Source organism: Crocuta crocuta, unplaced genomic scaffold (assembly GCF_008692635.1).
Source record: "Crocuta crocuta isolate KB4526 unplaced genomic scaffold, BGI_CrCroc_1.0 scaffold13, whole genome shotgun sequence".
Lineage (NCBI taxonomy): Eukaryota > Metazoa > Chordata > Mammalia > Carnivora > Hyaenidae > Crocuta > Crocuta crocuta.
Window position 1 is genome coordinate 8,786,254 of NW_027530007.1, and position 18,282 is coordinate 8,804,535.

Sequence of the window (18,282 nt, forward strand, 5' to 3'; positions counted from 1 at the left end):
GCGCAGAGAGCCGGTTCCCTGACGCTGGACCCAAGCCCGTGGGGGCAGTTCCTGCGGAGCATGAGTTGGCTGAGACCCCAGGACTGGCGGGCCGGGGAAGGTGCTCTCGCTTCCTGCTTATCCTCGAGGGGCCTGGGGATGGGAGCAGGGCACGTGGTTCAGGCGAGGTCGGACCTGTTTGAGGCCCGTTGCCATGTGGCTCCCCCATCCTGCTTCAGAGGGCCTCTGCCGTTGACCTGCCTTCAGTAGGACTGAGCCGGAGGCTGGTGCAGCTGGCAGTGCCCACACGGCAGCCGGGCAGAGGTGGCGCGTTGCCGATGCCACTCTGGTGACACGCTTTCCGGTCCTCAAGAATCAAACCGTCAGGATGCAGTTGATGGGAAGACAGGTCCCCAGCCTGTGAAGGGGGTCTGGCAGCTTCGGGGGGAGTCTTCTTAGCTGCCTTTCCTGACCTGGTGTTGGGTGCAGGTCACAGCCAGGGTTCCATGGGGCAGGGCACAAGGGGATCTTCTGCAGTGTGGCCCCCCTCAGCCCAGGCGTGGGGAGCTCACCAGCTGGACACGCGAGAGAGATGACGAACGAGCTCAGGCTTCACCGGAACCGGCCTCCCGTCGCTGGAGGTGAGCGACCGCCTCTGCCTGAGCCAGGAGAGAGGACAGATGACCCCGGGCAGGCATCCTCACACCTTCCCCACCGGGCCTGTGGGACGGCTCCGCATTCCTGGAGGACGTCTGGGAATCGAGGGGTGCTCTGGAGGACTCTTCCCCAGGAAGAGCACCATTGTGCCCCACCTTCCTCTAGGCTGGATCGCAAGCAGCAGTTCCTGCGGGGGCTAGCCATGGCTCGACCCTTCCTAGGCTTGGTCCACACCCGCTGAGGGGCAGCTGTCAGCCCAGTCGGGCCCTCATCATGTGGCGAATGAGTGCAGGGCTTGGCGGCTTGAGCTGGCCCTGGCGGACCCATTGCCTGCAGCCTGCAGGTGGTGAGCGACCGGCCCCTACTCTGCCCGGGGACCCGCCCGCTGTTGCTCAGGTCCAGCCGAGGGGAGATCCCGAGCTCCCTCTCCTTGGGCTGGACAGCTGTGGAGGGAGCCGGCCACCCGGGGGCTCCCCCTGGTGCGGGCCTCCAGGTTGCAAAGGCCTGGGGGCTCCCCCTCCCTTGCCCCTGCTGGCTCAGGACTACCGGAAGCCAGAGGCCCGTTTGGGTGAGGGCAGCCCCTCAGGCAGTAAGGGTTGGCCTTGTGCCCCAAGAAGAGGAGGGGGCGGGAGGACTGGGGGCAGCCTGGGCCACCCACCACGCCCTTGCTCTGAGGTCAGTCAGTCCCTCCTCTCAGTAGCCAGGCTCACCCCTAGGGGAGGGCAGTGCCCACGGCCAGAACAAGGCTGGGAGCCTGGTGGGTCAGCTGTCCTGCTTCCTGGGTCCTGCCTTTCTCAGGACCGGGGTCTGAGCCAGGCTTCAGGGCACGCACTGCCAGCACCCTGGGATGGGGGTTGCTGTGTCAGAGGGTCTGGGGGCCCGAGTGAGGTGGGTCATACGTAGGAAGGGCAGATGGGGCTGTTCATCCTGATGGAGGGCTTCCCTACCCTGGGCCACCACCCTGCAGGGGCTGGATGTGAGGTGCCAGAGCTTAGCTGGGAGGTAGGTGGGGTGAATTCGTGTTAACAGTTTCCAGGGTGAGTTGGCCCTCCTGGGGAAGGGTGGGGGCTGTTTCCAAAGGCAGGGAGCGCCTGGGGGAGGCGCAGCCCCTGCAGCAGCTTAACGCCCCCGTCCACGCCCCCCGCCCCCGGGCTGGCCTGGGAGCCCTCGGCGCCCGCCTGCGGATGGCGGATCAGCCGAGTGTGAGCCCTCCCCCTTGGAGCTTTGGGGAGGAGGGAAGGGTTTATCTGGCGGCGGCGCAGGCCTTTGGGGGAGCAGAAGCGCATCTGCCTGTCCAGCCTTCCCGCCGCTGCTCCGGGCTCAGCCGTGTGCACATGCACTGGTGGCAGCCAGGTGCCCCCTGGGGCCGTGACCCTGCACGGGGGTCCTGAGCGCCGGCTGCGCTGCTGCCCCCATGAGCACGCCTGGGTGTCCCCGCTTGCAGCGCTGAGCCACCGCCGAGGTCCGAGGTCGGAGCTGCGGGCCGGCCGCCATGCACTGGGCCTGGGCCACCGTGACCCTCCTCCTCCTCGGGGGCATCGGGGCGCGGCGGGAGCCCAGGAGGCTGCGGCAGCCCGGGCAGCGCCCTGAGCGCCCTCCCGCCACCGCGTCCAACAGCGAGGGGCTGCCAGGCTCCCCCAAGGTACCGGAGGGCCGGCTGCACGTGGGTGCGGGTGTGCACGCCCTTTATAGGCTTCGGGGGGGCCTCGGCTCTGCAGGCCTCCCCATCCTGTCTCCACAGAGTGGGACATGAATTCGGGCAGGATTTGCAGCAGCCGCTACCAGGGCAGCCGCGGGTCCCCCCAGGCCCAGGGCGAGGGGAGGGGGAGGGGGAGGGGGGCTTCCCAGGGGGTTACAGTGACACCTTTGAAGGCCCAGGTTCCACATGCTGCCATTTGGTGTGATTGCTAATTCAGGGGTGGGTGGGGAGGAGTTCCCGACTCCTCGCTGGGAACCTGGGTCCCCCACAACTTGAGTGGCTGGAGAGGCCAAGGCTAGCCCGGACCTTATGCTTCCTGGAGGTCCTTGCCGGGACCTCTCACTGCGTAGCCAGCACCCGCTCTGGCCCCTGCCACAGGCTGCATTCTGGTTATTGGAGTCCCTCTGGCCCCAGCCTGCCCCTGGGGTCCCCTCGGAGACAAAAGATCCCCTCACCTACCTCAGCCCCGGTCCTCCACCCTCTGGGGCCTAGTATCTCCAGAGGGGGTCTTGGAGCTGACGCCAGCAGCACAGGCCTGGTGGCTTCTGGCAGCTGCCCGCCTGGGGGCCGCAGGACTGGGAAGGGAGAGGCGGTTTCTGGGGCGGGTCCCCCCCCCCCCAGCCTTCCCACCTTTGATCCTGGCCTCCCGCCTCCCAAGGGCGTCTCTGCGGCGGCCAGCCAGGCTGCTCTCAGCCCACGCGGCCCGTTGGAGCCCGAGGCCCAGTGTTCCAGATGGGCGGGCAGAGCCAGAGAGAAGCGGGCTACCCGCAGCCTCTGGGGCAGGCGCGGGCGACGACGCACGGGGCCTTGAGCAATCCCGGCCAGTCACCCGGGCGAAGGTGCTTAGCGGCCGTTCGCTGCCCCGCCTGGCACGAGTCAGTCCAGGGACAGGCAGGAAAATCTCTCTTCCAGGAGTGGTCTCCGTGGGTGGGGGCTGCAGTGGGACCCATGCCCCGGACGCTGCGGCTCCTGCTCTTCCTGCTGGGGGTGAGCCCATCCTCCACTTGCCCCGGCCCCTTGCAGCCCTTGCCCCCAGGGCATCACTGATGTGCTTGTGTCTCAGGGCTCCTGGGTCCCTCAGGTGTGGCCCGGGGCGGGGGGGGGGCAGCCAGGAGTTCAGGCAGATATCAGATATGCAAGGAACCAGGACATTCTGAAGTTCTTCTTTTTTTTTTTTTTTTAATATTTTATTTATTTCTAGGAGAGAGAGAGAGACAGCATGAGCAGGGGAGGGTCAGAGAGAGAGGGAGACACAGAATCCGAAGCAGCTCCAGGCTCTGAGCTGTCAGCACAGAGCCCGACGCGGGGCTCGAACCCACGAACCGCGAGATCATGACCTAAGCGAAAGTCGGACGCTTAACCGACTAAGCCACCCAGGTGCCCCTTTTTTAATTTTTTTTAATATTTATTTCTGAGAGAGAGAGAGACAGCGTGAGCAGGGGAGGGTCAGAGAGAGAGGGAGACACAGAATCCGAAGCAGCTCCGGCTCCGAGCTGTCAGCACAGAGCCCGATGTAGGACTCGAGCTCACAAACTGAGATCATGACCTGAGCCGAAGTCGGACGCTTAGCCGACTGAGCCACCCAGGTGCCCCCTTTTCTTGTTGTTTATTTTTGAGAGACAGACAGACCATGAGTGGGGGAGGGGCAGAGAGAGAGGGAGACACAGAATCGGAAGCAGCTCCGGCTCCGAGCTGTCAGCACAGAGCCCGATGTAGGACTCGAGCTCACAAACTGAGATCATGACCTGAGCTACAGTCAGACGCTTCACCGACTGAGCCCCCAGGTGCCGGACACTCTGAAGCTCTTGGTGTCCCTCTCTTCTCTGGGTGGGGCCCAGACCAGGGGTGGGAGGTACCTCACCCTACCTGCCCTTCCCGTCCCCCCTAGGATAGAGACCTGGTCGGGTCTGCTGAGAAGAGGCCCTGGCTTTCCCGAGTCAGGAGACAGCACCCGCCCCAGGAGCCTGGCTCTTGCCGTGGTAGGGCCTGAGGACTGGCTGATGGCCTGGACCCTGGGTCAGGCCGCTCAGCCTGCCCTGCCTGGGTCAGCCCGAAGAGAGCGGCCAGGGCTCTGCTGGCCCCATTGGGGTGGCTCTCTCCCAGCCAGGCCAACATCTGCAGTGTCCCTGCCTATTTTATGAGCTTCCTGCTTGAGCCTGGCATGCAGACTTCCTTGGAGACAGGCAGATTCTCTCCCCAGCCTACACCCCTTACTCGGCGTGATGCTCTCCTTCCTTGACTCTGGGGCTTAAGGGGCTCCTGCCTTTCCTGCCTGCCCTGGTGCAGAAACTGGACTTAGGAGGGGGTGACGGGAGGGGATGGGGCACGGTCTTGGGCTGCTCTGCTCTGGCCCTCCCAGCCCTTGCTCGAACAGTGAGGTGGACTGTCCAGCTGCGGCCTGGGTCAGAGCTGAGAGCAGGGCCCGCTAGAGGGCCGAGGCCACCAGCTCACACACCCGATGTCCAGCACAAAGCAAGGCCTGCGCCGCTCCTCTCTCTGGTTCTGCATGGCTCTGGGACTCTCGAGAAGCCCCCCCCAGAAAACTCGCTGCTGCTCTTTACTGCCCACCTTAGCCAGGGCCAGGCCTCTGCTGGGACTTGCGGGGCTGGCCTTGCCTGTACACAGGTGTGCCTTCTGCTTCGGAACAGGGTCCAGTGGGAGGGGATATAGTCACTCTAACACAGACCCCAAACCAAGGCGCCTGGACATCAGGCCCTGGCTTTCACAAAGGCCCCAAGCTCTTGTCCTGTGTCTCATCCTGGTCTGGGCCCCCAGGGGTGGCCTGCAGTACCCCGTTGCTGTTTTTCTTGTGTGTGCCCTGAGTCCTGCCCAAGGCGGCCGGGGCCCTGAGGTTCCTTGCTGTCTGCTGGGGGCAACGAGGCAGGACTCGTTAGCGCCCTGTGGCCAGCACACTAGCCCTGTCCCCTGGCCCTGCAGCCGCCTGAGGCCCTGGGGCCTGAGTTCTCAGATGCCCACATGACATGGCTGAACTTTGTCCGGCGGCCGGATGATGGGGCCTCGAAGAAACGGTGCCGGGGCCGGGACAAGAAGTCGGTGAGCCCCGGGGTGTAAACCCAGGAGAGGGTGGCTGTGGCTCCAACTAGGACCCTCACTGTCTCTTGCCTCCCCCCAGCGAGGCCTCTCTGGCCCCCCAGGGCCTCCTGGGCCCCCTGGGCCCCCAGGCCCCCCCGGTGCAGCAGTTAACCGGGAGGCCCTGTTGCGAGAGTTTCAGGAGATGCTGAAAGGTGAGGCCCTGTCCCCGATTCTTCCTGCTGGGCCCTGGGGTGGGGGTGGGGGATCCCCAGGTGCCTGCCTCACTTTTCCCCCACAGAGGCCACTGAGCGCCGGTTCCTGGGGCTGCTGGGCCCCTTGCTGCCTGAAGGGACAGGCGGGCGGGTGGCTGAGGCCTTCCACTGTGGACTGAAGGGCCCCGTGGTGGTGGACGAGAAGACCCTGGTGGAGCTGCACGGCTTCCAGGCTGTGAGTGGGCTTGGGGGTCGGGGGGCCCTGGTCCGCTTGGGGTGTCTGCTGCAGGCCTCCCTCACACACCAGCATGGGCCAGCAGGGGGGGGCGTGGTGCCGGGTCGGCTCCCCACCACCGAGCGGGGCTCTCAGCCAGCCCGGGACAGCCACCCAGTACGCATATGCGGGTGCAGGTGACCTGGGCCCGGGTTAGCAGGTCTCGTGTGCTGTGACTTAGGGTGGGGTCCGAGGTGGCCAGGAGGCAGGGATACCTTTCCAGGTGGGGGCTCTTGAGGGTTCACTGGAGCCTGTGCCCAGAGGCCCAGGTGGGCAGAGACACGTAGGTCACCCTCCGCCCCCATCTTGCCCACCTGGGGCCTGCTTGGCGCCTCCCCCAGGCTGGACGTGCAAGCTGAGGGCCCAGGCCCTGTAGCTGCCCCCCTGCCGTCCCTGCAGCCCACTGCCCAGGGCGCCCTCCTGCGGGGCTCCGGCGTGAGCCTGGCCTCGGGCCGGTTCACAGCCCCAGTGACCGCCATCTTCCAGTTCTCTGCCAGCCTGCACGTGGGTGAGTGGGGCCGGCCCCCAGATGCCTCCTTCTCCAACCCCACCTCCCGGGGGGTCTCATCCAGGCCCATGCCCCACCCTCCCACCCNGCCCCCCAGCCCTCGCCCCTGCCCCTCTCTGCTCTGTCCTTCCTGCGGGCTGCTGCAGGCTGGGCCTGTCTCCACAGACCACAGGGAGCTGCAGGGCAGGGCACGGCTGCGGGCTCGGGACACAGTGCGGGCGCTCGTCTGCATTGAGTCCCTGTGTCATCGACACATGTGAGTGGGCCTTCCCGGGGGGCACCCTTAATGCTGGGGGGCGGGTCGCAGGGGGTGGTGCCCAAGTGTCGACTGCACTGTGTAGGGGGTGGGGTCCTGGCCCCACAGCCAGCTGTGCCCTCACCCTCGTCCTGCGGCGCCCCGTGCAGGTCCCTGGAGGCCATCTCGGGCCTGGAGAGTCGCGGCAGGCTCTTCACCGTGCAAGTTCAGGGCCTGCTGCACTTGCAGGTGAGGCTGCGGGACTGGACGGGGTGGGAGGAGCCTAGACCCAGAGCATCGACCTGGCACTGCCCAGCATCAGCCAGGCGACCCCTGGGGCGGGTGCTGCGTGGTGGGGCTTGAGCTGCATCCTCCGTACATTCCCTCTGGGCAGGCGGGTGCCGTGGGTGGTGACGTCCACTGTGGGGTGTCTGCAGGCCGGACAGTACGTCTCCGTCTTTGTGGACAATGGCTCCGGGACTACCCTCACGATCCAGAGTGGCTCCAGCTTCTCCGGCCTGCTCCTGGGCACCTGAGGGCCAGACAGGGGCCAGGAGCAGCTGCTGGGCCTGTATCCCTCCCCCCCCCCCCCCCCCCCCCCNTCCCCATCGCCTGGTCACTGTGTAGTCACGGAGGTGGGGGTGCAGGTGTGGCCCTGGAAGGACATGTGGCCTCACGTCCAGCCTTGGAGGCAGCAGTCTGTGGGCACCTGGAGGGCGGGGGGCCCAGACCTGTTCAGCACTAGAAGTCCCGGAAGTTGGTCAGATGGTGGCCGGATGCCTGCTGTGCCTGTCTGGGGTGCAAGGGCAAGGTGGGGAGCCCTTGGGAGGGCCATGTCCTGTGGAGGCAGGTGCAGGGAGCACACGGGTGTGTCCCACGCACAAGGTTGAACGCACAAGGTGTGCGGGCCACCAGCGCCACGCGTGAACCCGGGGGCCACTCCTGCCCACTTCTGGGTGCTGAGTGCACATGTGTTTGCGGGGTGGGGCTGGGGCGGGGCCCAGGCTGGCAGGGCACCTCGCTAACTCCCCACCTCTCCTTGGTGGCTGCCACATCAGGTGGATGCAGACTCCAGGTGGGGTGGCCAAGGCCCCGCCTGCCGGTCCCGGGCAGGTCTGGGGCCCTCTATCCCTGCCCCATTCTGGCTCCAGCAAACCCAGACCAAAGAATGTAAATTGATCTTGGGATGTCTGGGCCTCTGTGGAGCTGCTGAGATACTATCTCTGGTTGGCACCTGGGTCCTCGGCAGGCAGCCCCCCCTGGGGCCCCGACCCCTCCCCAGATGCCTGGGGGCTGGAGGTGGGGCTCGGCTCCGCAGCAGCAGGGCCTAAAGCCCCATTTCCAAGGCTGAGCAAGGAAGGGCCTCCTTCACCCTGCAGATGGGGGACGGGGGCGGGGGTAGGGCAAGGGCTCAGGGGGCAGCGATAGGGGGTAGGGCAGGTAGGGGTTGGAGCCCCGAGGGCCGTTATCCAGACTTTCCTCCTGGGAACCCTGACCCTCAGCGGGGGGAGGGGGGAGGGGGGCCGGAGCATGGGAGGGACCCTCCCTGCAGCTGAGTAATGAGGCAGGAGAGCAGTGGTGCCGGGCTGGCGCCAGCCCATGCGGCAACGGGCTTGGCCGATGACCCGTCCCCACCTCTCGCCCTGGTCGTCCCAGGGTGGCGTCAGGAGCTGGGGGGCTGAGTGGGGGGGGTGTCTCTGCTTCACCGGCCTGGCCTGAATGGGGACCTTCTGGCAGCTTGTGGGGGTGGGGCGCGGATGCCTTTCTGGGGTCTCCAGTGAGAAGGTGGGGAGAGGAGCGGCACACGGGAGGCAGAGGCTTGGGAGGACGCGCTGTCCTCACTTCCGATTACTGAGGTCCGGTACCAGGCCGGCCAAGTCCGAGCTCAACATCCGTTTACAGAGGGGTAACAGCCTGTGGGCTGACCGGACTGCCCAGGGCACAGGGTGCTGAGAGAGAATGGCCAGCACCCAGCCCGACTCCCAGCCGTGCCCAGGGCCTCGCTTCATCCAGGAGCTCTGAAGGTCCTTCAACACCAGCCAGTCAAACCCCACCCCTGCCCACCAGCCTGGTCCAGGAGGGGGCTGGTCTCACCATATCCAGACCTGCTCTGGGGGCTGTGATGACAGAGATGGAGACCCAGGGCCTGCAGAGAGTGACAGACAGGGGATGACAGATGAGAGGCGAGGACAGGGATGAACCAGGCCACCCCCTTGGAGCCCACGGTGGGCAGGTGGCCAGGGCCAGGTTGTGGCGCCTGACTGCTCTGGGCTCCCGGTCTGTCTGGTCTTCCTCCCCATTTCTGCCACCCTAATCAGAGGTCATTAGCCACTTAGCTGTAGTTCCCCCGGAAGGTGCTGTCTCCAGCTGAGCCTCCATGGCTGAGGGTGTGGGAGCTAAGGCATGGGGGGCCGGGTGGGCTGTCACGACTGCCAGTCGGCAGCGAGCACTGTGAGTTGAGGTGGTCGCAGCGTTCAGGCCCCAGGCTCAGGCAGGCCCCCGAGGACACAGGCTGGACCCCCAGTGTGAACAAGGAGCCAGCGCAGGACGAGGCTCCCAAAGGCACACCCTGGACCCAGCTGCATCATTTTCTCTCGTCTCTCTTGCCTTCGGGAGAGCCCGGGAACAGCCCTCACAGATACAAAGGGAAGCAGTCTTCTGTCGAATGGAGATCAAGATCCTTAAGTAGCTGGCTTTGGGAACTACTTCAGTGGAAGCTTGCTGCTGTATTGCCTTCAACCCCAACTGTGGTGTTTGAAAAGCTCCCTGGGCCCTTGGGAAGGGTCTGGAGTCCCCTAAGTGCCCCCTTGCGGGGGTGCCCAGCCTGAGCAGGGTTCCAGGGAGTGGGAGGGGCTGGGAGATGGGGCCTCTCTGGTCTCGTAGCTGGACTCTGGGGGGAGGGGGCTGAGCGTCTGGCTGGAGCGCATAGCTCTAGAGAGCCTCAGGTTGACGGTTGACCCCAAGCCCTGCCCAGGAGCCGCGGGAAGTAATGGGCTGAGCTCACCGACCTCTTTTAGGGCTCAGTCCCAGAACCTCCATCTGAGCCAGGGGCTTGCCAGGCAGGGCTCTAGGCCCTGCTGTGCTAGGTAGGGGTTGCTGGGACGGGGCACGCTTCCTCTGGCTCCCCCAGCCCTCCACTGGCCAGATGCCCGGTCTTGGTCCACGGCCTGGCCGCACCTGCCTGGCCTACCTTGGGGCACTGGGGGTGGGGTGTCTCAGGGTTGGGTCATAGCCTGCCCTCCGGTGCCCTCCATGTGCTGTGTGGTTTGAGCGCAGACAGGAATGTGGGCATCTGGTTCAGAACAGCTGGAAAGTCCTCTTGGGCGCCAGGAGCAGCCAGGCCCCAACCTAGGCCCGTGGCAGGAGGCTGAGGGGCCAGGGTGGGGGCTTGTGGCTATGAGCGAGAAGGCTGCCTGTCCCCTCTCCCCACGATCCTCTCTGTGGGGGCTGTGGGGTCAGACAGGATAGAGGCTTCTGGAAGAGCAGCCCCCCCCCCCCCCCTCCGCCGCCACCAGCCCAGGCCCTGGGATACCGGGAAGAGTGTGGACTTTGGGAGACAGCCAGGACAGGCTGGCTCTCTGTGGCCAGGGCCCAGCTTTGGGGTGTGACTTCACCCCCTCGGGTTGGGCCTCGGTCTGGTGAGGGGGAGGGCTGCTCTAAGGGCGGCTGCTTTTCCTCTGAGCACACCTGGAAGGTTCTCACATCCAGATGGGACATCCTGACTTCTGTGACCTGGACCAGGGACTGCGAGTTGGCCGGGGGTGGGGGTGGGGGTGGGTCTGGGTGGAAGCGTCCGTGCCCCTCTCTGGGCTCCCTGAGCTGCCCTGCGGCCCAGCGCTCCTGTGTCTGTGTGCGCTGTGTCGGGGGTGGAGTCCCTTGCCTCCTCTGTCTCTGCCCGGTTGTTTGCTGAGCTAGAATTGCCAGGCTCCTTGGGAGCAAACACAGTGCAAGTGTCTGGGCCCCAATGGCTGGAGCTCCCGGCCAGCCAGTCACCGAGCTCGGGAATGGCTGTGCTTGGCGTCCTAGGCGTCAGGGGGGCCGGCTGCTGCTGGGGCCGTGCTGGCGTGCACAAAACCGTTGGACCCTGGGGTGGGGACGTGCTGCCGCCAGACCTCCAGCTGGACTCCGTGACAGCTGGGGACTCTGGGTGCTGGGGGCAAGAGAGAGGGCTTCCTCACCCCCAAGGAGAAGCTCCCAGCACTCTGTCCTGGGGCAGAAGCTCGGTGGGGACAGCAGGGGGCTGTATCTCACTCTGATCTAAGGCAGGCAGCCCTCTGCTGGGGAGCAGGGTGGGGCACCGCACCCCGGGGTCTTGCTCACTGACTGGGCTTGAACAGTGCACCCGATGGGCTCTGAGTTCGGGCTGCACCGAGCTCTGCATGACCTCGGGGCCCTGCCTCACGGTCAGCCAGGAGCCGACGCCCTCAGCAGCTCAGGGGCCCCCGGAGCCCGGGCCCCCGCAGCTAGGCCAAGGAGGGCTGGGAAGCATGTCCGGATGTTGAGGCTACACCCTGGCCTGTGCCCGTGCCTGCTGCCGCCATCGGCGTGTCTGCCCACTTGTGAGTCTGATGGTGTGCACAGGCGGGCCTGGCCTGGGGGTGGGGGTGGGGTGCGGGGGACAAAAGGCCTTTGTTCAGGAGGGCTTGGGGTGCAGCCCCTGCCCCGGGGCAGTGACTCACGGGTTCCTCTGGTGTGATAATGTCAGTTTTGCAACAGCCGGCATGTCACACACACACACCCAGGACGGCTTTGAGGGCAGGAGGGACCCCCCTCCCGCCTGTACTTGCAGCCCCTCCAGGCTGCTCTGTTGGAACCTGGGTGTGTGAGGGGGCGGCAGCAGAGCAGGAGTGAACAGGAAGGGTGTCAGAGGGCCAAGAGGAACCCCATTTGTGAAGTAAAGCCTCAGAAGTGACTGCTCAGCCTCCCCGCGGCCCCTCCCCTGCCTCCTGCTGCCCCCTCCCCGCAACGCAGCCCACGCCAGCCCCAGGAGCCCGTGTGCGGGGCCCTCACAGCACGCCCTGGGGCCAGACTCAAGGAGGCTCTTCTGGGCCTTCGCTGTGGGGCTGTCCGATCCCACTCTGGGGCCAGAGGGACAGGGCAGGGGCCTGCCTGGGGGTATGCTCGGAGGGCCTGACGTGGCGCCTCCTGTGGCAGGCTTGAGCCTGGCTCTGGCCACCGTCTGTCACTTCCTTTGCAGGATCAAGTAGGTGCTTGCATCAGGGCACAGGGGCCCCTTGGGGGTTGGGCCGTCAAGATCCCCAGACACCACTGGAGGGGAGGGGCAGGCCTTGGATTTCCTTCCCCTCGGGTGAGCAGCCTGGGCCAGGCCCTGGGTCAGTGGGAGGCGGGATGTGGGTGAGTGTCCCTACTGGGCTCCCGTCCTGCTGGCCGCGGCCTGCGGTGTTTACCCTGGTCCACGGTCCAGGCTCCATCCAGTGGACGGGGCAGTGCAGGGTCTGTGGCCCTGGCTCCTCCCCAGCCTTGAGCATCAAGCAGTGCCACACCCAGCTGAGATCTGCTCGGTGGCCCTGCCCCCCAGCCCTGTGTGAGCCCTGCTGCCAGCAGGGCCGTGTGCAGGGGAGGTGCAGGGACCTGGGGCCAGAGGCGACAGGGGCACCTGGGCCGGCGGCCCCGGGGGAGGGGGGCCCCTGACCCTCCTGCTGGGCGGCAGTGACCCTTTGCTTCTCCCACTGCCACCCCCTGCCCAGGCCTCCGTAGGTTCTGGTTCTCGCTGTCCACACAGCTGCCAGGGCTCCCTTCCTGGGGGTAGCTTTCATCTCCAAGCTCAAGAGGAGATCCCTCTATAGAGATCCTTGACCCTCATCACTTCCTGGGTCCCCCCACGCCCCACGCCCCACTCCCGAGATGGCCCAGTTGTAGCCCTCAAGTCTGTGCCAAGGAGGAGGGGCAGAAGCCACTCCATGCCCATCATTAGCTTCTGCAGAGCCTGGGTGCCCTGAGAGCAGCTTGGCCGAACCCCCAGCCCCGAGGCTTGGCATGCTCTCCAGGTGCCCACCAGTGGGATAGGGCTAGATGGGCACCCCTGGGCACCTGTTGGTGCTCAGACTGGGGGCCACACCTCTGCCCAGTCTTCTGACTTGGGCAGCTGAGGCTGGCATCCGGAATGGGGTCCCACATCCCTGGGACCTCCCAGAACGCATCCCCCTGGCCCTGGTGCCCAGCCCTAGCCTTGCAGAACTGCTCATCTTTCCTGATTTCACTCATTTCCTGTTCTGGGGCCCCTGGGGGCCACAGGAAAGGCCAGGAGCCGGGGGTGGTCGCACTGCACTGATGGCCGTCGGCCTCCATGACGCCCGCTGGGCCAGGCCTTGGTGGGGCAGCGTGCCTGAACCTCAGTCCCAGGTGCCTCAGAGGCCCCGCCACACGGCTCCTTGTCACTGCAGCCGGAGCAGAGGCCTGAGGCTATCAGTCTCCTCTCTCCCCTCCCACTCTCCTTCCCTGCCCCCTGCACCACTCCTCCGGCCACACCACCCAGTGCGCCACCTGCAATGGGATCCCACAGCGGGAGAGGCACAGGGTCCGTGGGGAGGAAGGGATGAGGGGCTCCACAGACACCCAGCGGAGGACAGTCCCCAGGGCATGTGGGCCCCAGGACGCGTGGGTGGTGAGCTGTTTTGTCCGCTTTGGGTGCTCTCTCAAGCGGTCAGTCCAGTGGGGAGGGTCCCCTGGCTGCAGCGTGGAAACGGGGGACGGGGATGGCTGGGGGCCACCCGCGCCACCCGCAGGAAAGACGGGGCTCAGGAAGGGCTGGGTCAGAGGAGAGTGGGGGGCGAGTGGGGCGGGTGTGTGAGAGGAGAGGAGGGCAGGGAGCTCCCGGGGGTAGCCCACTCTGGCCCCGAAGGTGGGGGCATGGGTGCCTGCAGAGGCCGGGTGACAGGTGAGGAGAGTATCTCGGCTCAAGCTGCGGGGATGTGGGATGTCCTCTGGGTGGGGGGCTGGAAGGTGACCGTAGAGGGAGACCCTGGGGTGGGGGGTCATGGGGTCTTAGAGGAGACTCACAGCCCTTGGACTGTGACCCTCGAGGGCCCAGTGTTTGTTCCGAGGCCAGGCTGCGGTTTAAGGACAGACACAGGAGGCCTTCCACCTGCTCCCTAGACTCAGGGCAGGAGAGAGACAGTGGCTGAACCCAGGGCTCACTTATTAGGAGGATAAACAACCCAAGCCTCTCTCCAAACCCCCGGGTCCAGAGTACAAGCATCAAGGAGCAAATTAGGTATAATTCGGTCTTCACTGGGGTACCTGCTGCCCAGATGCCTTTGAACACCGGGTTCTCCACGGTTGCTCTGGAGGCCCCAAGCGGGGCTGGCTGCCTGGCCAGCTTTAGGCCTGTCTGTGGCCAGCAGCCATGTGCTCCCTCGGCCCCAGACTGCAAAAATCACACGATGGGGACCAGGTGCCTGGGTCAGTGGGCTACTGAGGGGGCACGGGCTATCCCCGTCAGACCCCGCCGATTCTGGCCACGACCCAGCCCAGACGCTGGGCACAGGGAAGCCTGCTCCTGCGAGGCACGTCTGTGCTGAGCTGTGGGGGGCCTACCCAGCCGGAGGTGCGGGGTCTCTGATGCCCAGAGAGTGACCACAAGCAGCCGGGAGGGATGAGGGCTGGCGGGCATCAGGAGCTGCGCTGGTCTAGGGCTCACCCGGGAGCCTGTGGTCCCTTTGCTGCTTGAAGTCCTCCTCTGACAGGTGCGTGTCCTGGGAGAGACCCCCTGCAGCGGCCCCCACCTCAGACCTTACCATGTCCCTGAGCCTCCCCAGCTCCTGCCACCAGGTGGACCCAGGCTTTTGGGGGATCTGGATGGGGCAGCTAGTTCTTGGTTCAGAACTGGGGGGAATGGGACAGATGTCTGGTACAGCACCAATCCCAAGGGGCGAGCTGTGGGTGCTCCCCGTCACCACACGGCTCATGCTCGCCTCCCCACAAGGCTGTGTGCTCCCTTCATGATGGCCGGCCACCCTAGGGGACACTGCCTCCTCCAGACTCTCTTGGGTCCCACACTTCTCTTTTTTGTATTCGAATTCGTGGTGTTATATATATTTTTAAATTAAGTTTTTAAGATGACTGTAAATTCAATGCAGTTGTGACAGATAATACAGGAAGTGCCATGTTCACCTCGCCCAGTGTCCCCAAATGGCAGTCTGGCAAAACTACTGGACGATATGACAAGCAGGTCATTGACACTCAGGCCGGATGTGGGACAGTTCCATCCCCAGGAGGACCCACCTCCCCTCCTGGCCAAGTCCTCTCTGTGACCCCTGGCAGCACTGTCTGTAACTGTGACCATCCGAGAATGTCACTGAAATGGGAGCAGCCAGCATGCCAACTTTCTGGGATTGGCTTTTCTTGCTTGACGTAACTCTTTGGAGAGTCATCCCGTCACTGCCAGTGTTTCTGAAGTTTTGATGTTTTGTAGCCTGGGACCTTGGCCAAAGCGCGGTCTCTGTGACCCCGTCTCTTCCCCCACCCTCAGGGAAATGCAGTGGCTTTTTGTTGCCAGGGCTGCGCGCCAGTCTGTGCAAGTGCTGAATGCAGGCGCTGGCTCATGACCCCGGTCCTCTGACGGCCCCTGCCCTCTCTCCTGACACCTGCTCTCCACACTGGCCCCAGGGGAGGGAGTGGCGCACTGCTTGAGGTGGTGCTGGGCGCCCCCATGCCCCTCTGGCCCTCATGCTCGGCAAGTGTGGGCTCTGACAGCTCTTAAAGAGAGACTGGTTGGGCTGGGAGGAGGGTTGGCTGTCCTGTGTCCCAAAACCCCAGTAAAAACCAGTTTGGTGGTCTGACTCCCCATCTCCCAAGGGCCGACTGTCTCCTGGGCCCTGGGTCGGTGCTGGGCTCAGCCGCTGGTCTATAGGGCACACAGGTGGTGTGGAGCCCACAGCATGTGCTTCGGCAGGTGGGAGGCGCAGTCTAGGGAGGGCCACCCTGGCCCGGAGAGCACGGTAGCCAGGGCAGGCTCTGTCCCTGGGCCCCAGGACCGCAGGTAAGGTGGTGGCTGGAGGGCACTCCAGGAAGGGGCCCCTGGCGGTCAGCTCCAGCATGTGGCCTGAATCCTGACGTCACAACTGCAGTAATGATGTGCACAGTCGGCCTGGGGAGGGTTTGTTCTGTCTTGAAATTTAATAATTTTGGTTGAACAACAGGAAGTCTCCGTTTTTGTCAAAACTGGTTGCCTCCCTGCACTTTCATGTGATTCAACTGAATCCTGAATTTCGTAGGCTCCCCTCCCGCCAAGAAACATGTCTGGATTTTTAGATTTTTTTTACCGAGAGGCCTTGGATGTGGCTGCAATGCTTCCCATGGGAGAAATCGGAAACCTCAGCAGGACTCCAACGCCCGGCAGGGGTCTGGAGGTCCAGCCCTCGGCTTGTATCCTGGCTCTGCCATCCACACGTCACGTGCGGTCCCAGAAAGCTGTGTGGTCCGTCCAAGCACCGCCTCCACGTCTGGAAAACGGACACAGGCACGCGCCAAGTCCTTCGACAATCCCGAGGTTCACGCAACACGTCCAGGTGAAAATGGTTGGCAGGGTTCCATTCTGCTCACCCCCGTGTCCCCAAACCTGGACCCTCTCATGAATCCTTGTCCTATAAACCAGGCGTTCACAGGGGGCAGTCAGTCCTGGCTCGAGCTGGCAGATCAGAAAGCTCACATTCACCTTGTTGTCAGAACGTGTCAGATCTCGGGGCCTCTCTGGCCCAGCATCCACCTTCTAGAGGCAGGAGACTCGCAACCACAAGACTACCCCCCACTTCCTTCTGGCTCAAGAACCCAAATTTTGGGTGTCCTACCTTTCAACAAAAATAACCCACACCTGCCACTATGGACTATGTCCCTCAAAACTCAGACTGAAGCCTTAACCCCCAACGTGACAGGACCTGGAGGCGGTGTTAGCGGAGGTCAGGCGGGGGTTGGGGGGCTCTGATGGGATCAGTGTCCTTGTGAAAAGGGACATTTGCTTCGGCTGTCTCCCGCCACAGGCCGCAGTGAGAAGGCAGCCACCTGCGCACCAGGAAGAGGGCCCTCACACCCCAGGCCAAGTGGCACTCGCATCGGATGTGACAGCCTCCAGGACCAGGAGGGATACACATCTGCTGTTGAAGCCACGTTGTCTGCGGTGTTTTGTTACCATGACCCAAGCTAAGACACCTGCTCTGAATATCCATGGCCTGAGAACACAAGAGAATGGCAAGGAAAAGGCAAGTCCGAGATTTGTACCTTCTGTCTGCACTGCCCCGAAGTGGCCTGCAGACGCTGTGGCGGCGCCGCCAGGCCCCCGAGCCCGCAGAGCCGGGCCAGGCTCCCTGAGAACCCCGCAGCGCCACGCACCACTGGACCCGGCGGGGCTGGGGCCTGACCGGAGCCTCTCTGTTTTACTTCGGTGGCGGCCGTAGCACTCACTTTTCACATTTGATGGGGGAAAAGGAAACCCAAATCTTCCAAGGATGTGTTAACGTACGAGAGGGTGATCCGCCGGAGGGGGGGGTGCACGTAAATGCCTCCTGTCTCCAAAAGGACACTCCAGGCAGCAAAGCCTGTGTTCTTAAGACAGAATGTGGGAGACCTCACCAGTGCTTCCAAGGGTTCAGATTCCTGGAACTTGGTTGGGCCCAGAGTCTAAAATAACAGATGTGCGTGTGAGAAACACTTGCCCTGCACGGCCGCGAGGAAGCCTTAAAAGGAGTCTTTTCAGATCCAGACAATGGGACTGACTGCCCAGTGTAAACTGGAAAGAGGAATGGACAGTTTTAGAATTCTTCCACGTTTAAACACATGCAGCAACGGGTCTGCAACGCAAGCTGTAAAAACAGATTAATCCACAAATTCCAAGTTCTAATAGAAAAGTCTTCCCTTAAATAATTTAAAAAATACCGAGACCCACACGCTCCCAACTTAAACTCTTATCTACACAAATTTACAATATTTATAAGTCGCAGGCTGGTGCCGAATCACATTTATCGCAAATTCACTCTGGACCAACACAGACCAAGATAACACCGAAGCTAAGTAACAGTAACACCGAGTTAAATCTTGGACATACACGTGACAAACAGTTCCAATGTGAAACGTGAAAGAAGGTAACCTAACTCAATAAGTCTACAGCAGTTTTGATTAAAAGCCACGGGAGTGCAACGCAGCGAAGTGGCAACGTGCAAGGGCCTGAGAGTCAGTTCCCCGCAGCCACGGCTCTTGGCCCTGCAAGTTCCTACGTGGACAGTCACCACAGGATGCCTGACGGGACACAGTCCCCGCCCCTGAACGAGTCCAGATTCTTTCTCTGCGGTCAGGGTCCCCAAGTGCCCGCCAGCGCCGGCCTCTCAACGCCTGCCTCCACCTCGGGAGAGGCGGGCGGGCGGACAGGTTGGGGCACGGCTACAAGGCTGGGCATGGGCACAGCCAGGCCGGTGCTGGCCGCGATCCAGGGACCAGACGTTTCTACCTGGACATGAGGTGTCGCGATGGTACGCCCCAGGGGTCTCCCAGGCCCAGAACGAGACGCTCCCGAGCCAGGCCCCGTGGTGGCCGCCGGGGCGCACGGCCCTCGGGCCGCAGTGGAGTGAGGACCCGCAAGCTGTCCACCGACGCTTGGCGTCTGCCTGCACACCCCGCGCCGGTGGCCGCAGGAACCAGGTCCCCTGGAGGGCTGGGCTCCTGCAGGACAGCCAG

General features: G+C 64.0%; 1 protein-coding gene across 1 annotated transcript; it reads left to right on the top strand.

Moving 5' to 3' along the window:
- The first annotated feature begins 1,923 nt into the window (after positions 1 to 1,923).
- Positions 1,924 to 7,175, top strand: C1QTNF12 (C1q and TNF related 12). Its single transcript, XM_077763772.1, has 8 exons — positions 1,924 to 2,278; positions 5,273 to 5,389; positions 5,469 to 5,580; positions 5,667 to 5,815; positions 6,254 to 6,362; positions 6,528 to 6,618; positions 6,768 to 6,846; positions 7,035 to 7,175. Exons 1-8 carry the CDS (start codon positions 2,129 to 2,131, stop codon positions 7,131 to 7,133), a joined length of 906 nt encoding a protein of 301 aa, XP_077619898.1. The 5' UTR covers positions 1,924 to 2,128; the 3' UTR covers positions 7,134 to 7,175.
- Positions 7,176 to 18,282: the final 11,107 nt, after the last annotated feature.